This window comes from Gracilinanus agilis, chromosome 4 (assembly GCF_016433145.1).
Source record: "Gracilinanus agilis isolate LMUSP501 chromosome 4, AgileGrace, whole genome shotgun sequence".
Taxonomy (NCBI): Eukaryota; Metazoa; Chordata; class Mammalia; order Didelphimorphia; family Didelphidae; genus Gracilinanus; species Gracilinanus agilis.
In genome coordinates this window covers 32,385,383-32,403,703 of record NC_058133.1, presented here as the reverse complement: position 1 = coordinate 32,403,703, position 18,321 = coordinate 32,385,383, and the positions used below count along the sequence as shown (strand labels likewise).

The window sequence follows — 18,321 nt, the reverse complement described above, 5'->3', positions numbered from 1 at the left end:
GTTACTGAAGGAGGAGCCAGCTAGGGAGCCGGGGAGGAATCGTCCAATAAGAGGAAGAGCTGGAGAGAAGGGCCGAGGGAGGAGAGGCTGCGGGAGGTTTGGAGAAGGCCGCGGGACTGGGCAAGCCAAGGAAGGCTCGCTGGGAGCCGGGGGGAGCCGTCTTGGTTGGATGATGAGGGCGGAAGCCAGATGGCGGAGTCAGGAAAGGAGAGAAAGCGGAGGCGGCCGGGGAGTTCAGGCTACAAAGAGCCACCGGGCCGATGGAAGGCCCACGGAAAGGGTTTTTGGGGGGCGACGCAGGCACTGAGGAGCCAATAGAGAGTGAAAGATTAAAACGGGTAAAAAGTGGGGAAGAGGACATGGACAAGGCCATCTGTGCAGGTGAGGAGCGAGGCCACACCATGGGGGACGGCGAGGGAGAGGCGCAGAGATAAGGAAGGGGAGAGGAGGGGAGGGGACTTTCTGCAAAGGGCCACAAGCTCTCCTTTTTTCAGTCAGTAGGAGCCCGAGGCAAGAGGGAGCCATGGGAGACTGCAGAGGGTGAGGGAGGCTGGGTGGATAAGGAGGGAGCATAGGCTCTGGCCAAGCAGTACTTAATGTCCAGTTGAGGCTGGGAAACAAATCTTCAATGACCCAGGCAGAAGGGCTGTGAGACTGTGGGTCAGCAGTGCAGCAGGAGTGGGGCAGGGATTCAAGAGGGCAGTGTAGACCCAAACTGGACTGTCAAGGAAGGCGACTGGGCAGAGGCGAGATGGAGACTGGGGGGAGCACCGGCGCAGAGCCTAGAGGTGGTGACGGAACAAAGTGTAGCACAGCTGGCATGGGGGGGCCAGAGGCCGGGGGTGTTGGGTCTCAGGGGAGCCAGGGTGGGCTGTGGGGCCTGGGCAATGCTCTAACGGGGTTCAGAACCAGGGGAGCTGTGGGGAACTCAGGCAGGAGACCCAGGTAGCAGCACAGAAGGCCCCCAACCTGTGACTGGCCTAGTAGCACAGTGGTCAGAGCTGGATCTGGCCTCTGAGGAACCTGGCCTGAAGGCTGAGCTCCACCAGACCATTCCTGTTAGACCCTGGCAGTCATTCTGGGCCTCAGTTTCCTCCCTTGAGGTCTCTCCTGCCCTGTCTGTGGTTCCATCTAACAGATCGCAGGGGTCAGCTCTGGCCACCCACCTCCCTCCCCACCAATTGGACACACAAAGGCACACACTGTTGGGAGTTTTCTCCTTTTTTAATCAATCAATAGTCAGTTTATCCAACTGGACACCAGGCTTGCGGCCTCAGAGCAGAGGCAGCACTGCCCCGGGTGAGCTGGGCCTATCGGGGAGGTCAGTTCCTGAGTAAGAGCCAAGAGCCGAGGACCTGTGCACCCTCCGCAGAGGGCAGCAACCTCTCTGGACACTGTCCACACAGGGAGGAGCTGAGCATTCCCCTCCCCCCGCCATGGGCAGGAAAAGTCCCCTCTGCTGCCTCGATTACCCCAACAGCCTCACGTGGGGGTGGGAGGAGGAAAGGAGGGGATATTCTGGGACATTCAATAAATAAGTTAGACTGCACCCCGCACACCTCCCATAAGGCCTGGCCTTGGCTCCCGTCTCGGTCTGGTGGAGGTGAAGCCTGCGGCCCCAGCTGCGTTGTTTTGGGCCCCCAGAGTCTCCTTGGAGAACCCCAGGAAGTAAATAAATAATCCCCCAGCTAGGGGTGGGCTCGGGGCCAGAACTGGAGGGGCATCTCCTCCCTTTCCCCCTCCCCGGGGAGTTAGTAAACAGTCTTGGGTTAAAAGGGTTCCAGGCCTCCGCAGAGGCTGATGGGAGTGTGGGCTCCGGGGGGCTTCCCTGGGCCCAGCCTGGCAGGCGGCTCCCTCATGTCTGCTCCATGGCTCCTCCGGGCCCCCCGCCCTCCTCCTTTGCTGGTGGCTCCAGGAAGATGGGAGTCACTGATGGTGGCTTCTTCACCCTTAGAGGAAATGGGGGGTGGACAGGGTTCAGGGGGGCCTCAGGCTCTTGGAGCTCCAACCCATTTGTGAGCAAAAACCCAACAGAGGTCTCAAGTCTCTGCCTGAAGACAAGGACAGGATGGGCAGCTGGGTGGCTCTGTGGATAGAGACTGGAGGTCCTGGGTGCAAATGTGGCTTCGGACACTTCCTAGCTGGGTGACCCTGGACAAGTCACTTTACTCCCATTGCCTAGCCCTTGTTGCTCTTCTGCCTCAATACACAGAACTGATTCTAAGATGGGAGGGAAGGGTTTAAAAAAAAGAAGACAAAGACAGGGAACTCATCCCTGGCAGGCAGCTCTCATTTCGTGCTCTGTGCATCTCCCTCTGCTGCTCTGGGTTCTGCCGTATGGGACAAGGAGAACAAGGCAGGTCCTGCCGGCCTCCCCCTGGATGCACCTTGGCTGAACCTTCCCTAGGCTAGAGGCCCTCCAGTTACTCACGAGTACGGAGAGGCTGGGACGCCAACCACTAGGAAATGATTCTTCTTCCGGAAGAGTCTCCACAGGCCCCGGTGGTTGCCTCGGACATCCAGGTCCCAGATGTGCAGGCACTGGGGGCAGAGAGGTAGAGTCCAGTTGGGCTGCCCCTACACGTCTGCTCCCCCAGCCTTGCCTGACTCCCTCCTGCAGCCTAGCTTGGGATGGCAGATCCAGGGAAAGATCTAAGGGAGGAGGGAGGCCACGGGGTTCCTAACTGGAGAGAAGGGCTCCAGGGTTTCCGGGCTCAGGTGCCTGGTGGGGGCACAGGTGGGCACCTTGGCAAGCTGGGTCCACGTGGTGAAGTCATTCTCCTGCTCCATGCGGATGAAGGTCACGTACGTGCGGCCCTCCGTATCTGGCACGAAAGAGTCTTCGCACGGATCCTTACTGTGGTCTAGGACCTCGGCCTCACTGGGGGACAGAGCTCACCCATCAGGGCTGGGGCCCGGCTCGTCCTACCCCCCAGATCCCCCAACACACAGGGCCCGTACCTGAGCAGCCGAAGGACTTCGACCTCATAAGCATCCTTCTTCAGGCTAGAGGGAGGGACAGCACGGTCAGGGGGTGACCCTGGGCTACTTGGGAACTCCAAGGCGGCAGGGGGAGAAAAGGGCTATTCCAGGGGGCTCAGGGCACTCCCCTCCCCCCAGCACTCACCTGTCCACATTCCGGAGCTGGACACCAGGGACGGTATTAAATTTGTGCTTCTTGAAGTAGGCCTCCTGTGGAACAAATGTCAGGGCTGGGATGACTTGTCTAAGCAACCTTCCTCAGAACAGCCTCTGGGGGACCTTGGGGTGATGGAAGAATCCCTGGATTTGCACTCAACTCCACTAAATGCCTCTCCAAGGCAGCTGAGTAAGCTAGCATCTAGGTGGGGAAGAGTCCTGGATAAAGCCTGGTTCCAGAGCCCTGAGGGGAGGGCAGGGCAGGCTGAGCGGGCCACCAGAGCCACCCAGAGGTTGGGCAGAGGAGGGCAGGGACCTGGAGAAACACGTGCCTCATTCATGTTTCTGCTGGTGACAAATCACAGCAATGCACAAGGGACTGAGTCCCCATCACAGAAGAAAAGACTTTTTCTATTCTCCGGATTCCCAGAGGAAATTGAGGACAGAAAGTTTCCTCAATAAAAGAGAAATAGTGCTTCAAAAAAAAAGACAGATAGATAAAGGGAAAGGGAGAGGAGGAAGGCAGGCTGGTGTAAGAATGTGACCCAGAGAACATTAGGGACTAAGCATTAAATAAGCCTGAGATTCTTCCTAGGGGGAAGAAGGAGACACCAGACCATCTTGGGAGGAGGCTGCTTCTAGGACTCCAAGAAATGAGGATCAAAAATAAGTAGGAGCCAGGACGGGTCAGGGGGAAGATGTGATGTCCCTATCCTGGTCACTATTTGTCTGCCTGAGAAAACAAGTTCAAGGTCCCCCATGGACCTCCCCAGATATTACTTCTGATTCACACGGGGACAAACAAAGGAACCCTGGAGGCACTAAACTCCCACTTCTGCCCCCTGAAGACTTCTGAAGCCCAAGAAGATGGTGCCTGACAAAGGCAGTGGGAATTCTGGGCCACAATTTAAAATCCAGACTTGCTGGCCTCTGGGCCAGGGATGGAGTTCACCTCACAAGGGCCAGTAAAAGTAGACTGAAGATGGTTTACATGGGAAGAAGAATGAAAGCAAGCACATTTATCAAGTGCTTACTGTATGCCATGCACTGTGCTAAGAACTAGAATACAAATAGGAAAAACATAGGATAATGCCAGCTCTCAAGAGGCTCCCTTTCATTGGAAAAGACAACCCAAATAGGGGGTTTCAGGGACAGGGCAGACAGAATGATGTGGTGACACTGTCTTCTTGTGCTCTAAGAAGTGATCAGAGTGACAAGAACAAGGAATCATAGGGAAACCTACACGAACTGAGGCAGACAGAAGTCAGCAGAGCCCAGAAAACAGCATACACAATGACCATAGTGGCCACAGAACATGAAAGCAGGACCATGGGCCACGCTTGCTGCTCCCCACTTCCACCTCTGCAGGGGTGCCAGAAGGTCCTTGGTTAGGAGAGATTGAAAGACTTTCTCCACATTTCGTCAGCTTCACATCTCGTTAAAAGGCATCATAGACAATGGAATAATACCCATACCTAAAATACATATCAAACAGAGGAGCATCTAGATTCTTAAAGGAAAAGTTACCCAGTTACAGGAGGAAATTACTGATGAAACTATACTAGCACAAGACCTCTACTTTCCCTGCTCAGAACCAGATAAATCTAACCATAAAATAAATATGCAAGAAGAAAATGAAGAGAATTTTAGAAAATTGAGATATGCTAAGCCTTTGGAGAGAATGGAATGGAAATAGAAAGGAGTGTACCTTTTCATCAGTTGTATGTGGCACCTTCACACACAAAAATGGTCACATATTAGGGCATAAAAACTTCACAATCAATTTCCTAATAGTTTTGCTGGGCTTCCCCACCCCCACCCCTTTTCTTTAAAAATAAGTTTATTATATGGGATGGTTATATGGAGGGTGAGGGAAATCTTGGTAATAGAAAAAAATGATAAAACTTGTTTTCACTGAAGAAAGAAATAGGGAAGACTTGGTGGTCCTTTGAGTACGGGAGCCAGGTGAGGAATGAGGTCCTAAGGTCCAGAGGGTTTAGCAGCAAGGTGGAGGGCAGGGTCCTGAGGGAGCAGCAGCAAGGCTGTGAGCATGTCCCTTTGCCCATCACCAAGTACACATCACTCAGCTCCTCCCTGAAGAACCTCTTCTCTCACCAAATGCAAAAGAGATCTTGTGCAGCAGCCTACTGTCATGGTCTGTGACATCCAACAGGAGGCAGCATCAGCTACTGGGAGGCAAGAGGGGCAACTGTCCCAAGTCTGGCTGGCCAGCAGCCCCAGCAGGCAAGAGGAGAGGCCAAGCTGCTCAGACCAGCTGCTGTCTGAAATGTCCCCTGTGAAGGACGACTGACTGGCTGGGAATCCAAAGTGGCTCTGATCAGCTGCTGCAACTCACACTGGCCAATGGCTAGTGCCATGAGCAGGAAAGTAGGCAGTCACCACTTCTGCCAGCCACCACCCTACAGACTCCAAGTTGCATGAAAAATGCCTTGGCATCTGTCACAGCATCAATCAGCTGCTGATAAGCCCCTTTTCCTTGGGGGTGAGCCATAGTTGGCCCATTGTTGCTGCAGAAATGTCCACTCCCCACATACCAGGAACCATTTTGTTAAGAGGGAAAGGGCAAAAACCATGGGGTCCCCCCTTCCCCTGCCTTACTTAGGTCTACCAAATCCGGGACTCCAAGAGAAAACATAAGAATGGCAGAAACAAAGTAGTAATTACTAGGAAAAAAATATCCAAGAAGAATGCCAGTGATAAAACCTGTGGTCTTCGACACCTGTTCAAACCCTGCTGATTCTAGCTGGTTCTAACTAACAACTTCTTCCTTCTTAAAGATAGAAGAAATGAGGGAGGAAACTGCTGCTTTGGACCTGATCACAGCCAAAAGGAGAAGTAAGGGGAAATGAGAGGAAAGCCCAGTAGTTTGACAAGGACCTGAGATTTTGAGAGAGATGATTTAAAATGTGTCCAGACAAAGATTATGTAAGATCTCATACCCTAAAATTAGCCCAAGAGGGAAGAGGCTAAGTTCCCAAGAAGGAAGCTCTGAAAATACAAATGATTCTGCTAAGAAAGGAAAAGGGAAAGAGTTTATCTGAAGGAAGCATTGGGGATGCACAAGGCACTTGGTGACCAAATCAATCTAAAAAGTACAGAGGATGGAAAGTCAAAATGTGGAAAACAAATAGAAAACTTGAGGCCCAATCCTTTAAGAATTGTGCCAGAGGACAGGTGTTAGGGAGAACATACCTCCCTCTGTTATGAAGAGATGATGAACTATGGGTATAGGATGTGGCATAAATCACTGAATATATCTGATCTGGCTTAGCTCTTTCTCTAAGAAGGCTCAAAATGGGAGGAGGAATTATGTATCCGGAAATGACTCTTGGATAAAAAACAAAAGGCATCAGTAAAACTTTAGAAAAAGAAAAAAGAATGGTATTCTAGGGCATGAAAGCCTAGAGGAAGCTGAGACTGAGGATGGATGCCAACAACAACAAAAAGGGACATCTTGAGCAACACTGGAGTCGGAAAAAGCCCAAAGAAGGGATAGGATGCCTGGCTGGGGTGGATGTGACAATGATCACAGAGAATGGAAGGAAGGCAAAGCTCCTGGCTTATTTCCTGCTGCCTACAAACATGCCCATGTCTCCCCTATCCTGAAAACCTTTCATCCATGCTAACTATTAATAGGTCCATGTAGCTAAACTCCTCTAAAAGGCTGTCTACAACAGGTGCCTCCACTTTCTCTCCTGTTAATCCTCTTCTTCCACTTAATCTGGTTTCTGATCTTATCATTCTATCAAAACTGCCTTCTCCAATGTTATCAGTGATCTCCTGATTGCCAAATCCAGTGGCCTTTTCTCCATCCTTCTCCCTCCTTTGCAGCCTCTGACACTGCTGGTCACTCTTTTATCCTTGCCATTCTCTTCCCTCTGAGTATTTGGGTTTTCTGGTTCTCCTCCTACCAATCTGACTCCTTCTCTGCCTCCTAGGCTGGATCCTCCAGATCATGCTCTCAAGGTTCTGTCCTGGGCTCCCTTCTCTTCTTCCTCTAGACTATTCCAGGTGGTGATCTCATTAGCTCCCATGGATTTCATTATCTTGATTCTCAAATCTACCTAGAATGCCCCAAGCTCTCTGCTAGTCCCTAATCTCACATTTCCAGTTGCCTTAAAAAAACAAACAAACAAACAAACAAACAAAAAAAACCCTTACCTTCTGTCTTAGAATCAATACTGTGTAAGAGTGGTAAAGGCTAGGCAATGGGGTTTAAGTGACTTGCCCAGGGTCGCACAGCTGGGAAGTGTCTGAGGTCACATTTGAACCCAGGACCTCCCATCTCTGGGCCTGGCTCTCAATCCACTGAGCCACCCAGCTGCCTCCTTTCAGCTGCCTTTCAGATGGCTTGAACTGGAAAACTCAAATCATGTCCCTAGAACTCATTATCTTTTCCCCTTCCTCCTTGTAGAGGGCACAGCCTTCCTCCCAGTCCCTCAAGCTCACAACCTTGAAATCATCCTGGACTCCTCCTTACTCTCTTATCCCCGATAGCCAATTGGTTGCTTCTCTCCTCTGACACTGCCAGTCTCATTACCTCATGCCTCAATTGCTGCAATAACCTGCAGGTGGGTCTACCAGCCTCAAGTTTCTCCCCACTCCAAACCACTCAGCCACTAAAGGCCAGACCATGTCACCCCCTACTCAGTAAACTCCAGTGGTTCCCCATTGCCTCCTGGAACAAAAACAAAATGCTGTTTGGCATTTCAAGCCCTCCAAGACCTGGCTTCTCCTATCTATCCAGTGTCCTTACGACTCACTCCTCAACATGTACAATTCAGTCCAGGGAGTGGCCAGACCCTCACCTCTTGGTATCAAACATTTTCTCTGGTTGTTCCCTCTGCCTGGAACCTTCTCTCTCCTCTGCTCTAACCCCTGACCTTCCTGATTATTTTTAAGCCCCAGTTAAGATCTAAGATCTCACCCTCTATAGCAGGGGTGGGCAACATATGGCTCTTTCTGCAGGAGCCATAAAGTCCATTTTTTTCAGGCGCTGTTACAGGAGCGGCACTGTGAGCACTGTACGGCTCTCACGAAATTACATTTTAAAAAATGTGGCGTTTATGGCTCTCACGGCTAAAAAGGTTGCCGACCCCTGCTCTATAGGAAGCTTTCTCCAGCCCTTCTTAATTCCAGGGCCTTTCTTCTGTTAATGACTTTCTATTTGTCCTGTCTAGAGCCTGCTTTATACTTTTCTGTTTGCCTGTGGACTGTGAGCTCCTGGAGCTCAGGTGCCATCTTTGGCCTCTTTTTGTATCCTCAGGGCTTAGCATAGTGCCTGGCACAAAACAGTTTGAAAAATTTTGATTGCTCAACTGTTACTTTGCTTTTCTCTCCTAAGAAAATGATCTTCAGACTAAGAGAGAACAAAATGGCCAATGGAGATCCAGTCCCAAACTCCCCTTCCTGTGCTTCAGGCCTCTCGATTTGGATGTCCCCACAGGCACCTCAGATTCAACGTGTCTGAAATGGGCCTCATCATCTCCCCCTGCTCTGCCATCCCCACTCTCCCTATCCCAGCTCTAACTTCCCATCCATTCTTCTAGTTACCAGGCTTCACTCATGACTTTGGTGCCTTCCTTGGCTCTATTTCTGTCTGTCTCCCCATCCCCAATATCCAATAGGTGATAAGCCTGTTCTTCCTGCCTGAAAGACCCTCCACGCAGGACCAGCCTCCTCAGGGGTCTCTCTGCCTCCACTCAGTGTTCCTTAAAGCTATTGGGCTAATATTCCTAAGACATTCAGGTCAGACTGAGGCATTGTCCTGACCAAAAGTCTTCAAAAGTTCTAGGATCCATGAAGAAGAGCCAGAGGCTCTCAAGAGCCTTCTCAGGTTTCCCCTTCCTATCCTCCAGAGGTAGCCTGACCTAGTCCTGGCTTTGATTTTGTCCACCTCCACAAATTATCCCAGGCCCCAGGATGGCTTCCTGGCCTCCTTTGGCCCCTCAGAATCCCTGTGTGCCTTCAAGGTGAGGCTCAGGACCCCTCTTTCACATAGGATTCCTTGGTTCTCCTCCCAGATGTCTCTCTTCTGCCTTCTCAGATGAGCTTCTTTTGCCTCATCTGGCAATGTTTTCTCCAGCAGAATCTAAGGAACCCGAGGCCAAGGACAGTCTCATGCTCTCTCCTTGGCCAGTGCCTGGCACACAGCAGGTGCTCAATCAATGCTGATTGAAATGGATTCATCACATGGGGTCATGGTTCCCTTGCTGACTTGTGTGGATACAAGCACCTATCTCACTCACGTGGAAGTAACCATTCATGTTGAGGCCCACGATGCCAAAGTGGTAGGAACGGGAAACGTCGGGAATGATGCACTCGCGACCTCGGCGCTGTTCTGGCATCCGCAGCCACATGTCCCAGTCCCAGAGCTGAGGAGAGGGAGGCCCCATGCTGTGACTCATCCTTGCCCCTTCCTAGCACTCTCCCTTCCCTGCCCAGGATGGTAGGAAAACTGGGGTATGACGGAGAAACTGAGGCACGGTGAGGACACTAAGGCGGGACAGGGAAATGACCAAGGCACAGGGTAAATGAGGTCATCAGAGCTGCAGTGAAGGGAGCTAGGTAACAATGGGGGAGTCTTTTTTCAAGGCCCCAGAAGAAGGAGGTATCTGGATTGGGGGGTCTTACCTTCTCCGGTGTGGGCCAACGTGGCTCCAGCTCGTCCTTATACAGGGATTTCCTGAGCACCCAGCCCAGGCCAGGCATGGTCTCCACTCGGTACAGCAGGGCTGGGTCTTCAGCTGTGTGCTCATAGCCCTGGGGGGGCCAGGCCAGACTGTCAGTCCTGGTGGGGCTAAAATATGGACCCACCCCACATACCAAGGCTCTCTTCCCCCAAACCCTGACCCAGGCCAGGTCCCACCTGATCATTCCAGGCAGAGATACAGTAGACCGACTCGTCTTCCTCCAGCAGGTGGATGGACTGACTGAGGAAACTGAAAGGGAGGGAAGGAGGTCCCTGAGCCTCAGAGGTCCTCCCCTTTCTCTGGCTAGTCCCCATATCCTCAGTACATTCAGCCCAGCCCAGCCCATCCCACCAGGGCCAGACCAATACAGAAAGGAGGAACAAAGTCTTGGGCACTCTTCTCCCTTCCTCTTGAGCCCCAGGAAGCCTTCCTTCCTGGCCCACTCCAGCTTGCTCTGCTCTCCTGAAGCATCTGGAGGCCAACCACACCATGTCCTGGGATGTCCCCCTGCCCTAGACTGGCCTGGCCCTGTGGCTCCAGGCTGCCCTGAGGAATGGGGACCCTGCTAGGGCAGCCACCAGGGCCATGACCAGAGGCATGGGCCCTCACCTGAAGAAATCAACAGCAATGTCCAAGTCCTCTTCTAGGACCACAGCAAACTTTGCCTCCTGGGGACAGGATGGGAGATGCAATGGGTTGGCAGAGGCTGAAGGCTGACTCCCATCCCTGGCATTCCCTGGCCCCAGGCAACAAAGCTGCCCCATTATCTCTGGTCGGGAACTCAGGGGTACTCTTCCCTCCCTTCCTGGGAGCTATCCATACTCACAGGGTAGAGGTTGAAGGTGGCGGTGAGGCTGGCCTTGTAATGCTGGGTGCAAAGGAAGGCGAGAAGGCCCTGAGTAGGTGCCTGGCCTCAGCCTTTCTATCCCTAGCCCTACCCCTGTCTCAATCAGTACCTGGGACACTCGGGCATTCTTGATGCTGATGGGTGTGTGCTGAATTCCCTTCAAACCGAATAGGGCCACCACATCCATGGGCTCCTGTGGGGTGGAAGAGGCCAGTAAGCAGTCCGGGCCACTCATTGCCCCCAACCCCGATCTCCAACAGGACCTCACCTCCAACCTAGCATCGATTACTGGCTCTACCTAGTTGGCTCCCAGGACCGAAACCTCTAAACTTCTGATGGCTTCACACTGGGGCTCTTCAAAGAAATGAACATCCACCCCCCTAACATTTGGAACCTCTAACCCAGCCTCAGAGGTACCCTCCTGCCTCCACTCCTCCCATTTTAGGCCAAGTCTTGTGGATTTGTGGATTTAACCTCTACATTTCCCACATTCAACCCACAGCCACTCCCCTTCATGTCCCCTCGAGGTCTCATGGACTCTCATCCAGATGGTTGAGATATCTTAATTCAGCCTCCCTATCTTTCCCGTCTTCTCCACCCAGGGGCCAAAATAATCTTCCTAAAGTCCTTCCCTGACCTTAACTTCTGCTCAAGAATCTTTGATAGCTCTCTACTGAGAGGAGTTAAGATGAAAGAACGATTAGATTCATTCAGAACCAGCTGAACTCGAAGAGCAGTCATAAGGAGCTCTGGGTCAGCTGGGGAGGTCTCCACGCCACTCAGGGCTCCAGGGATGGCTGCTTGCCCTGATGCTCAACCATCTAATGATGACTTGGAAGAAGGCCAAAGGTAGACCTGACCTGCTTCTCAGTGTTGCAGATGGCCCCAGCTGGGGCAGAGGAAACCCTCCAGATATCAGTCAGGCTCCAAAAGGGCCTCAAAGATAGCCTAGAGCAGAGGACAGTAACTGGGGGTTCCTGGGCTTAAAAAAACCAAAACTCTTATAATAACAGAATCCTAGTAGAACCTGTGTCCTTTAGAAGGGTTTGTATTTTGTCTTACGCATTTAGCCATATGGTTCTGATACGAAGTGCAGAGAATTGCAGACTACTGCCCCCAGGGCCACAAGACCAAAAAGATGAGGAATCTTCACCCTCTGGAGGACCACACTACACTGAATGAGATGGAATTCACTAGGGATAAATGTCAAGTCTTGTACTCGGAATTGAAAAAATCAGCTTCATGAAGGGAAAGGTATGGACAGTTAGTTTTTGTTTTGAAAAGGATCTGGGGGTCTGAGTGGATCAGAAGCTCTGTATGAGTCAGTATGGTGATGAGGCTCCAAGAAAGCAAATGTGGAGCAGATTCCCAATCCTCCCATCTTCCTGTCTAGGGCATCTCCCTCCTTAGTCCCCCAGGCTGGCAGCCTGGGGGGGTCATTCTTGACTTCTCCCTATCCCTCATCCCTTAGGTCCAATCAGTTTCCAAAACTCATTTCTTTTGCCTTCCTGATGTTTCTCCAAATGACCCCATTCTCTCCTCTGCCACTGTCCCTGTGCCCTGACACAGATCTTCTTCCTGGACTCTTATGCCAGGCTGCTGGGGGGCCTGCCTGCCTCAAGACTCTTCCACTCCAATCAAGCCTCCCCTTAGCCGTCCTGCCACGTCTGCCCATGTTGCCCCCGACCTTTGGCAAACCCTAGGGCTTCCTCTCATCTCTAGAATCAAACAAAAATGCCTGTTTGGGTTCAAAGCCCTTTGATCTGCTTTTTAGCCTCACTGCTCATGACTTCTTTTCCTGTCCTGGGCAGTGCAGCCCAACAGGACTTCTTGCTATTCTTTTCTCCTGCCCTGGTACCTTTGCACGGGCTGCTCCTCTGCCTGGCATGCTGCCCTTTTTCTCTTCCTCTCTGAATCCCTCGTGTCCTTCGAGGCTCAGCTCAAGTTCCTCCTTCTCCATGAGGCTTTCCCTGGTGCCTCCCCTTAAGATAGCCTGGCATCTACATGCATGTGCCCCGGAGGGCAGGGGCTGTATCGCCAGTGCCCAGCCACAAATGGCTGCTGACTCCTGGCTGCATTGGTGAACCCATCTTCTAAGGGGGAATACTAGCTCCCTGCAGGTGGGAGTTGAGGGCTCTGCCTCTCTAGGGCTCAGTCCCTGCCTCTCCTGAGGCTTCCCACTGGCATCAGGAGAGGAGCAGAAGGAGTGAAAATGCCCATTTTACAGATGCAGAGCCTGAGCCTGGAAGCTGCGATTCGAAGCTGAGTGTTCTGCCTATACAACCAACATCCTTCCACAACATAAGGAAAGTGTGCTAGCTTTGGGCTCCCCAGACTCCAACTCAGAAGGGCCATTAAGGAGAAGCTCTTCTGTTTACTCAGGGGAATCACGACTTGTCTAAGGTCATACAACTAGTAAGAATCAAAGCCAGACTTGAATCCAGACCCTCTGACCAGGCCAAGCTGCTTGGGGCTCCACATCTTCACTCAACTGTGACCCCAGAACCTACCTCATAGTAGCCATCGATGAAGACCGTTATCATGTGGGGGTTCACACCCTGAGCAGAGAGGAGAGAACGCAGCATCCTAGGAAAACCAGGCAATGGGAAGCAGACATCAGTGCTCCACAAAACACATTTCTAGATTGCCGGTGCTGGTGCCTGCAGACAGGTCTGGCCTCTTCCCTTATGCTACCATAAGGAGGGCCAGCCCTTCCCCCTGAGGTCCCCACATAGGTAGGTGGGCCCATCTCCTCCCTGAGGCTCTGCCCAGATCAGGAGAGCTGTGGCCTTCCCCGGAGCTCACTGTATAGGTGAGGAGGGCCAGCCCTCCTCCTGGGCTTCCCTTTTCAGAGGGGTGGGCCCATCTCCCTCCCCTGGGCTCACCTGTACAGGTAGTTAGGCCGGTTTCCTGCAATGACTGCCACAGGCACATTGGCAACCTTATTGTTGGGAAGCTGTTAGAGGATGGGGGGAAGGAAGGAAGAACAAAACTCAGCCCCACTGAGGCCTCTCCTTCCCAAAGGAAAAGGTTCCAGTATCGGGGAGCCTTGTATGAACTTTGAGTGTGACCTGGGAATTATTCTTACTTCAGAGGTGAGGCTTATGGGAGGGCCTTGTGAACCAGGATGGGTAGGCATAGAAGGGGTGAGATCTGCACTATTGGAGGGGATGTCCATAGGAAGGAGGGCCCAGACCCACCACTGTAGATTTGTACTTATCTCCCCGTTTGTCCCTGATGGCCTTGGTTTGTTCCTCCAGCCCAAGCCCATCTCCTCTCCCCACTCCCTGAACAAGCAAGATTTGGCTCAGACCCCATCTCCTGAAATAACCCCTTCCTCCCAGATCCCTTCCCTGGGCTTTCTGCCCACTCACCGGGTCAGGGTTGAACTCAATGGGGGTGGGGTCCCCACAGCTGCACACACTCCCATAACCCTCTACTTTGCTGCAGAAGCGTTTTCGACGACGGTTTAGCTCAGTGTCTGCCCAGTGACATTCTGCCTCTGAGGGGCACAGAAGGGATTTGGTCTGGGGCACCCCGTCTTCCCATCCCTCAGGCCAGGCCAGAGGGCAGGACCTCTCCAGCCTCCGGAGCTCTATCCTCAGGTCCCAACTCCCCCAGGGGCTCAGCCCAGGTATCCAGTAGTCTTGGGCTCCAGGAATGCTCCTAGCCCCATGGACCTCAAAATTTCTCTTCCAGTTTCCAACATTCCAATCTCAGCCACAGCCTGGCTGGCTCCCCCCATTCCCCACCTTCAGCTGAGCTCAGCGGGATGTCCGTCTTCAGAAGGATGGGCTCCCCCCATGAAGACAGAGTAGGGGATTTGGAGTGTTTCTCACCAAGGACAGCACCTGTTGAGGCAGAGAGTGTGAGGAGAAAGACCCAATTCTTGGCCTCAAGCACCCTGGGGTCCTCCTTCCTGACTGGTCCCCCTTACCCCGTTCTGGCCTATCCCGAGGCTTCTTTGCAGCCTCAGCTGCCCCCAGGCCCTGGGCCAAGCCTTAAGTGGGTGAGAGGGGAGGGGCAGTAAGGCAGAATCTGTCATCTTACCTCCCTTTCGGCTGACAAAGGCCCAAGTATCCCGCCAGCCCAGCATTGGGCCTGCTTGGCTGCCCAGGCTCCGAAGGAGGGCCTTCGCTGTATCCTTAAGATGAAATGAGCCCTCGTCCTAGGGGTCAGATTGGGTCCAGCATGAGCCCCCTGAGCCTCAGAGACAGCCCATCCCCATGCCCTGGCTCCTTCCCTGCACCCAGACCAGCGGAGGCCAGGATCATGAGGAGGCTGGCTCAGAACCAAGGACAGGGCAGGCACACTGACCTTGACAGTACAGATGATCACCCGTCCAGGGGCCACCATGTTGAGGAAGAGAACCATGGCCTCATCTTCATGGGGGGAATATGTGTCAAACACCCTTTTTGCCATCACATGGCCCTGAGGAATTGAGTGGGGAGAAGCCAAGTGAGGCTCCAGCACCCAGCTACAGGGCCCAGGCCCCCCAACACGAGCCAGGTCTCACCGTGGCCTGGTTAAGAACAATGACATGGATGCCTCTTCCCTGCTCCCGAGCCTCATCTTCCAGGACCTGTGGAGTTGGCAACTGGTGAGACGAGTGAGGCAGATAGCAGACAGAGGCCGAAGGACCCCTGCCCATCTTTATTTTATAAATGGGGAAACTGAGGCCAGGAAGGTGAAGTGAGTTGCTCAGAGTCCCACAGTTTATAAAGAGCATGATTGCCAGAATTTGAATCTAGTTCTTTGTCCTGGTCTGGCATCCCCCTGTCCTCTGAAAACAATGAGCAGCCCTGACTTTTTGTGATGTAGTGGGGAGGGGTAATGCCCAAATGGGAAAACTTACACCTAAACTCTCTGCAAACACTTTAGGGAGCATGGTAAAGCAGACTATTCTCAGCAGCATTCATCCTATGACTACTGCTGTTACCACTGCTGCTACTACTTTCTAATCTTAATCCGATTTGCTGGGTGACCCTGGGCAAGGGTCTTATTCTTCCCCTTTTCTACCTCATAGAGCCCAGTGGCCTCCTTGGAGGGATCAGGCTATCCCTGGTGCCAGGACATAAGAGAGGACAGCCTGAGGGGTGAAGGGGGGGCCAAGCCAGACTCCATGAGAAAAAGGCCTAGAGAGAAGCTGTTGTTCTACCAATGACCCGAGGGACCTCCCTCCCTCTTTGGAGCCTCCCCCTCTTCTCCTTGGCTATTGCATGGTCTCCTACTGATCTCCCTGCTTCCATTCTTCCCTCAGTGCCTGGAAGAGTAGGCACTTAATCAGAGTTGATTGACTCCTCTCAGCTGCCCAAACACTCTTCCTGAGGCAGATTCTCCTGACCACATCAATCCCCTGCACAAGAAGCTTCTGTGGCTCCCTCCTACTTTTAGAATAAAGTGGGCACTCACTCCTGCCATTGAAATTCCAACCACCTTCCCAGACAAGGCATCCCTCCCCTTGGTCATGGTCTATATTCCAAAGGGGGCCTTTTGGCTGCTCCCCGACATGCTGTGGCACTCCCATCCCTGGGCCTCTGCCAGGCTCTCCTTCATTCCTGGAAGACACTTCCCTCTCACAGACCTCGGTGGCAGTGACAGCACCACCTCCTCAGTGAACAGACTTGTTCCTCCTTCCATTTATACAGAGGAAGGGACTGAGGTTCCCAGATGGGAAGGAGTTACCCTGCCAGTTAGGTCAGAACTCCAGCCTCCTGCTGTCTCATTTCCTCTCCTAAGGTGTGAGCAGGGCCTAAACCTTCTATCTGCTTCCCTCCAGAAGGTGCTACAGGAATGACAGCCTGCCCCCTCAGTCCTGCCCTCCTAGACTTCTGGGAAGGTCTCCCCAGGCCCCTCCTCCTCTTGCAGCTGCTTTGATGCTGCTTTACTGGTTTTTGTAGAGACAAGGGCTCCCTCAGCCAGGCAAGTAGCTGAGGAGCCAAGTAAGGGGCTCCCTGGCCAGGCAGGGGATTCCTTGAGGATCTGCTGCCCTAAGGTCTAACCCTCAGGCCAGTGATGGGCAAACTTTTTAAAGAGGGGCCCAAAGGAAAAAAAATGCTCATCTGTCAGTCTGTTTCTAAGGCAACTCTTTCGAAGTTTCATTGTATTGTATCTTACTCATTGTATTAGTCAAATTAGAAATAATGTCACTGGGCTGGATAGGGATAGAACATTTCAGGGGGTTGCATCTGGCATCTGGCCCACCAGTGTAGTTTGCCCATCACTGCCTCAGGCTATTTCACTGGGAAAATTCCCTCTCAAGCTGCCAGGGCCTTCCTGGGGATGGGAAGCTTGAGAGTGCACAAGTGGGGCCTAGGACTCAGAGTGGGTGCTGGTAAGGTCCCCCCTACTCACCGTGGTGCCGTCCACAGCCACATAGACTTTGCTCCTGCTTGAGTAGACCTCCACATCCAGCACCCTGTGGGGGCCAGAGGCACCTCGTCTTGGGGGCTCCTGACGTTGCAGAGTCTCTTCTAGGGAACAAGGGAAGAGGTCAGGCCCCCCCCCAACCCTCCTCCTCAGGCTTGACCCCCCCCCCTCCACAGTGCCACCCTCAAACCGTAGTCCTGCTCTGCCTCCAAGTCCTCGCCATCCTCGATGACAGCTCTGCGTGTGTCCAGGATCAGCTTGATGTTAACGAGGACAGTGATGAGAAGAAAGAGCACGGCCACGGTCTGCGGGACAAGGGGCAGTTACAGGGGGCAGGCGGGCAGAGGAGAGGGAATCCCGGCCCCCTCGGCCACTTCCTCAGACTCAAATGTGTTTGTGTGTGGGGTAGAGGGCTCCAGGATTTGAGCCTTAGGGGCCAGCCCTGGGGAGGCTCTCCCCCTCCCCTTGCAGCTGCTACAACGTGGCTTTCCTGCTTTGGAGTCCCCTCTGCCGGAATGGGGGGTGGGGGTGGTCCCCTTGGCTCTGCCCCCCAGCTGGGCCCCCCCTCCAGCTGAGGGGGCGGGGCCGGCTGCTCCCACCTCACCTGGCAGAGGCGCCGCACTAAGCGCTGGTTCGTCAGCCGGTACTTCCAGGCCAGGTACCAGCCCCGCTTCTTTCTGGCCCCGAAGGGCTTCCCCGAGGGCCCGGGTTTCCACTCGTCCATGCCCGGAGTGGCCGGGGCCAGACTCCTCACTGGGGCCTCCCGGGGACCCCAGTCATTGCACCTGGGGGCGTGCGGGGGGCGGGGCGTGAGGGCGCGGTCCTGCAGAGCGTGCTGGATGGCCCCACACTGGGCAGCCAGTTTTAGCCCCCAAGGCTCCCGAGGGGACCCTGCAGTGGGCGCGGCCCCCCCTCCCAGCCCCAGCGACGCCCCCTCCCGCGCCCCCTCCTTTTTCCGTGCACTCACGGCCGACAGGGGGCGCCCGCCCAGCGCAGCCCCGCGCGGCCCTGCAGGCTCAGGGTCGACAGCAGCGGCAGCGGCGGCGGCAGAGGCAGAAGCGGATGAGTCCCGAACTAAATGCCGCCTCCATGCTGCCTCTCGGTTCGGTCCGACCCCGCCCCGTCGCGCCGCTTCCGGTTTCCGCTGGGTCAGAGGCCGGGGGAGGGCGGGACTTAAACAGGCCGCGGAGCGGAAGGGGGAGGGGATAGGGGGCGGAGCCTGAGGGAGCTGCCAAAGCCCGCCCCTCCCTCCCC

At 53.8% G+C, this 18,321-nt stretch overlaps 1 protein-coding gene across 1 annotated transcript; it reads right to left on the bottom strand.

Moving 5' to 3' along the window:
* Positions 1–1,773: 1,773 nt before the first annotated feature.
* On the bottom strand, positions 1,774–18,148 carry POMGNT1 (protein O-linked mannose N-acetylglucosaminyltransferase 1 (beta 1,2-)). The gene is made up of 22 exons (XM_044672894.1): positions 18,035–18,148; positions 17,672–17,852; positions 17,258–17,372; positions 17,053–17,171; positions 15,215–15,280; positions 15,016–15,129; positions 14,749–14,866; positions 14,451–14,549; positions 14,073–14,200; positions 13,584–13,654; positions 13,209–13,284; positions 10,808–10,891; positions 10,678–10,719; positions 10,461–10,519; positions 10,028–10,100; positions 9,793–9,921; positions 9,408–9,533; positions 3,128–3,192; positions 2,962–3,006; positions 2,746–2,881; positions 2,432–2,541; positions 1,774–1,949 (listed from the first exon to the last, which is right to left on the bottom strand). The coding sequence occupies exons 2-22, from the start codon at positions 17,789–17,791 to the stop codon at positions 1,856–1,858; spliced, it is 1,989 nt and encodes a 662-aa protein (XP_044528829.1). The 5' UTR covers positions 17,792–17,852; positions 18,035–18,148; the 3' UTR covers positions 1,774–1,855.
* Between the last annotated feature and the right edge of the window lie 173 nt (positions 18,149–18,321).

What these genes read in the sequence shown, in the direction of transcription:
- POMGNT1 (XM_044672894.1), bottom strand. Translation starts at nt 17,791, where the DNA reads ATGGACGAGTGGAAACCCGGGCCCTCGGGGAAGCCCTTCGGGGCCAGA. An exon ending in GGAGGCAGAGCAGGACTACG is followed by an intron (nt 17,172 to 17,257) that starts GTTTGAGGGTGG and finishes CTTGTTCCCTAG; the next exon opens with AAGAGACTCTGCAACGTCAG. An exon ending in CGTGGACCCAGCTTGCCAAG is followed by an intron (nt 2,542 to 2,745) that starts GTGCCCACCTGT and finishes CTCTGCCCCCAG; the next exon opens with TGCCTGCACATCTGGGACCT.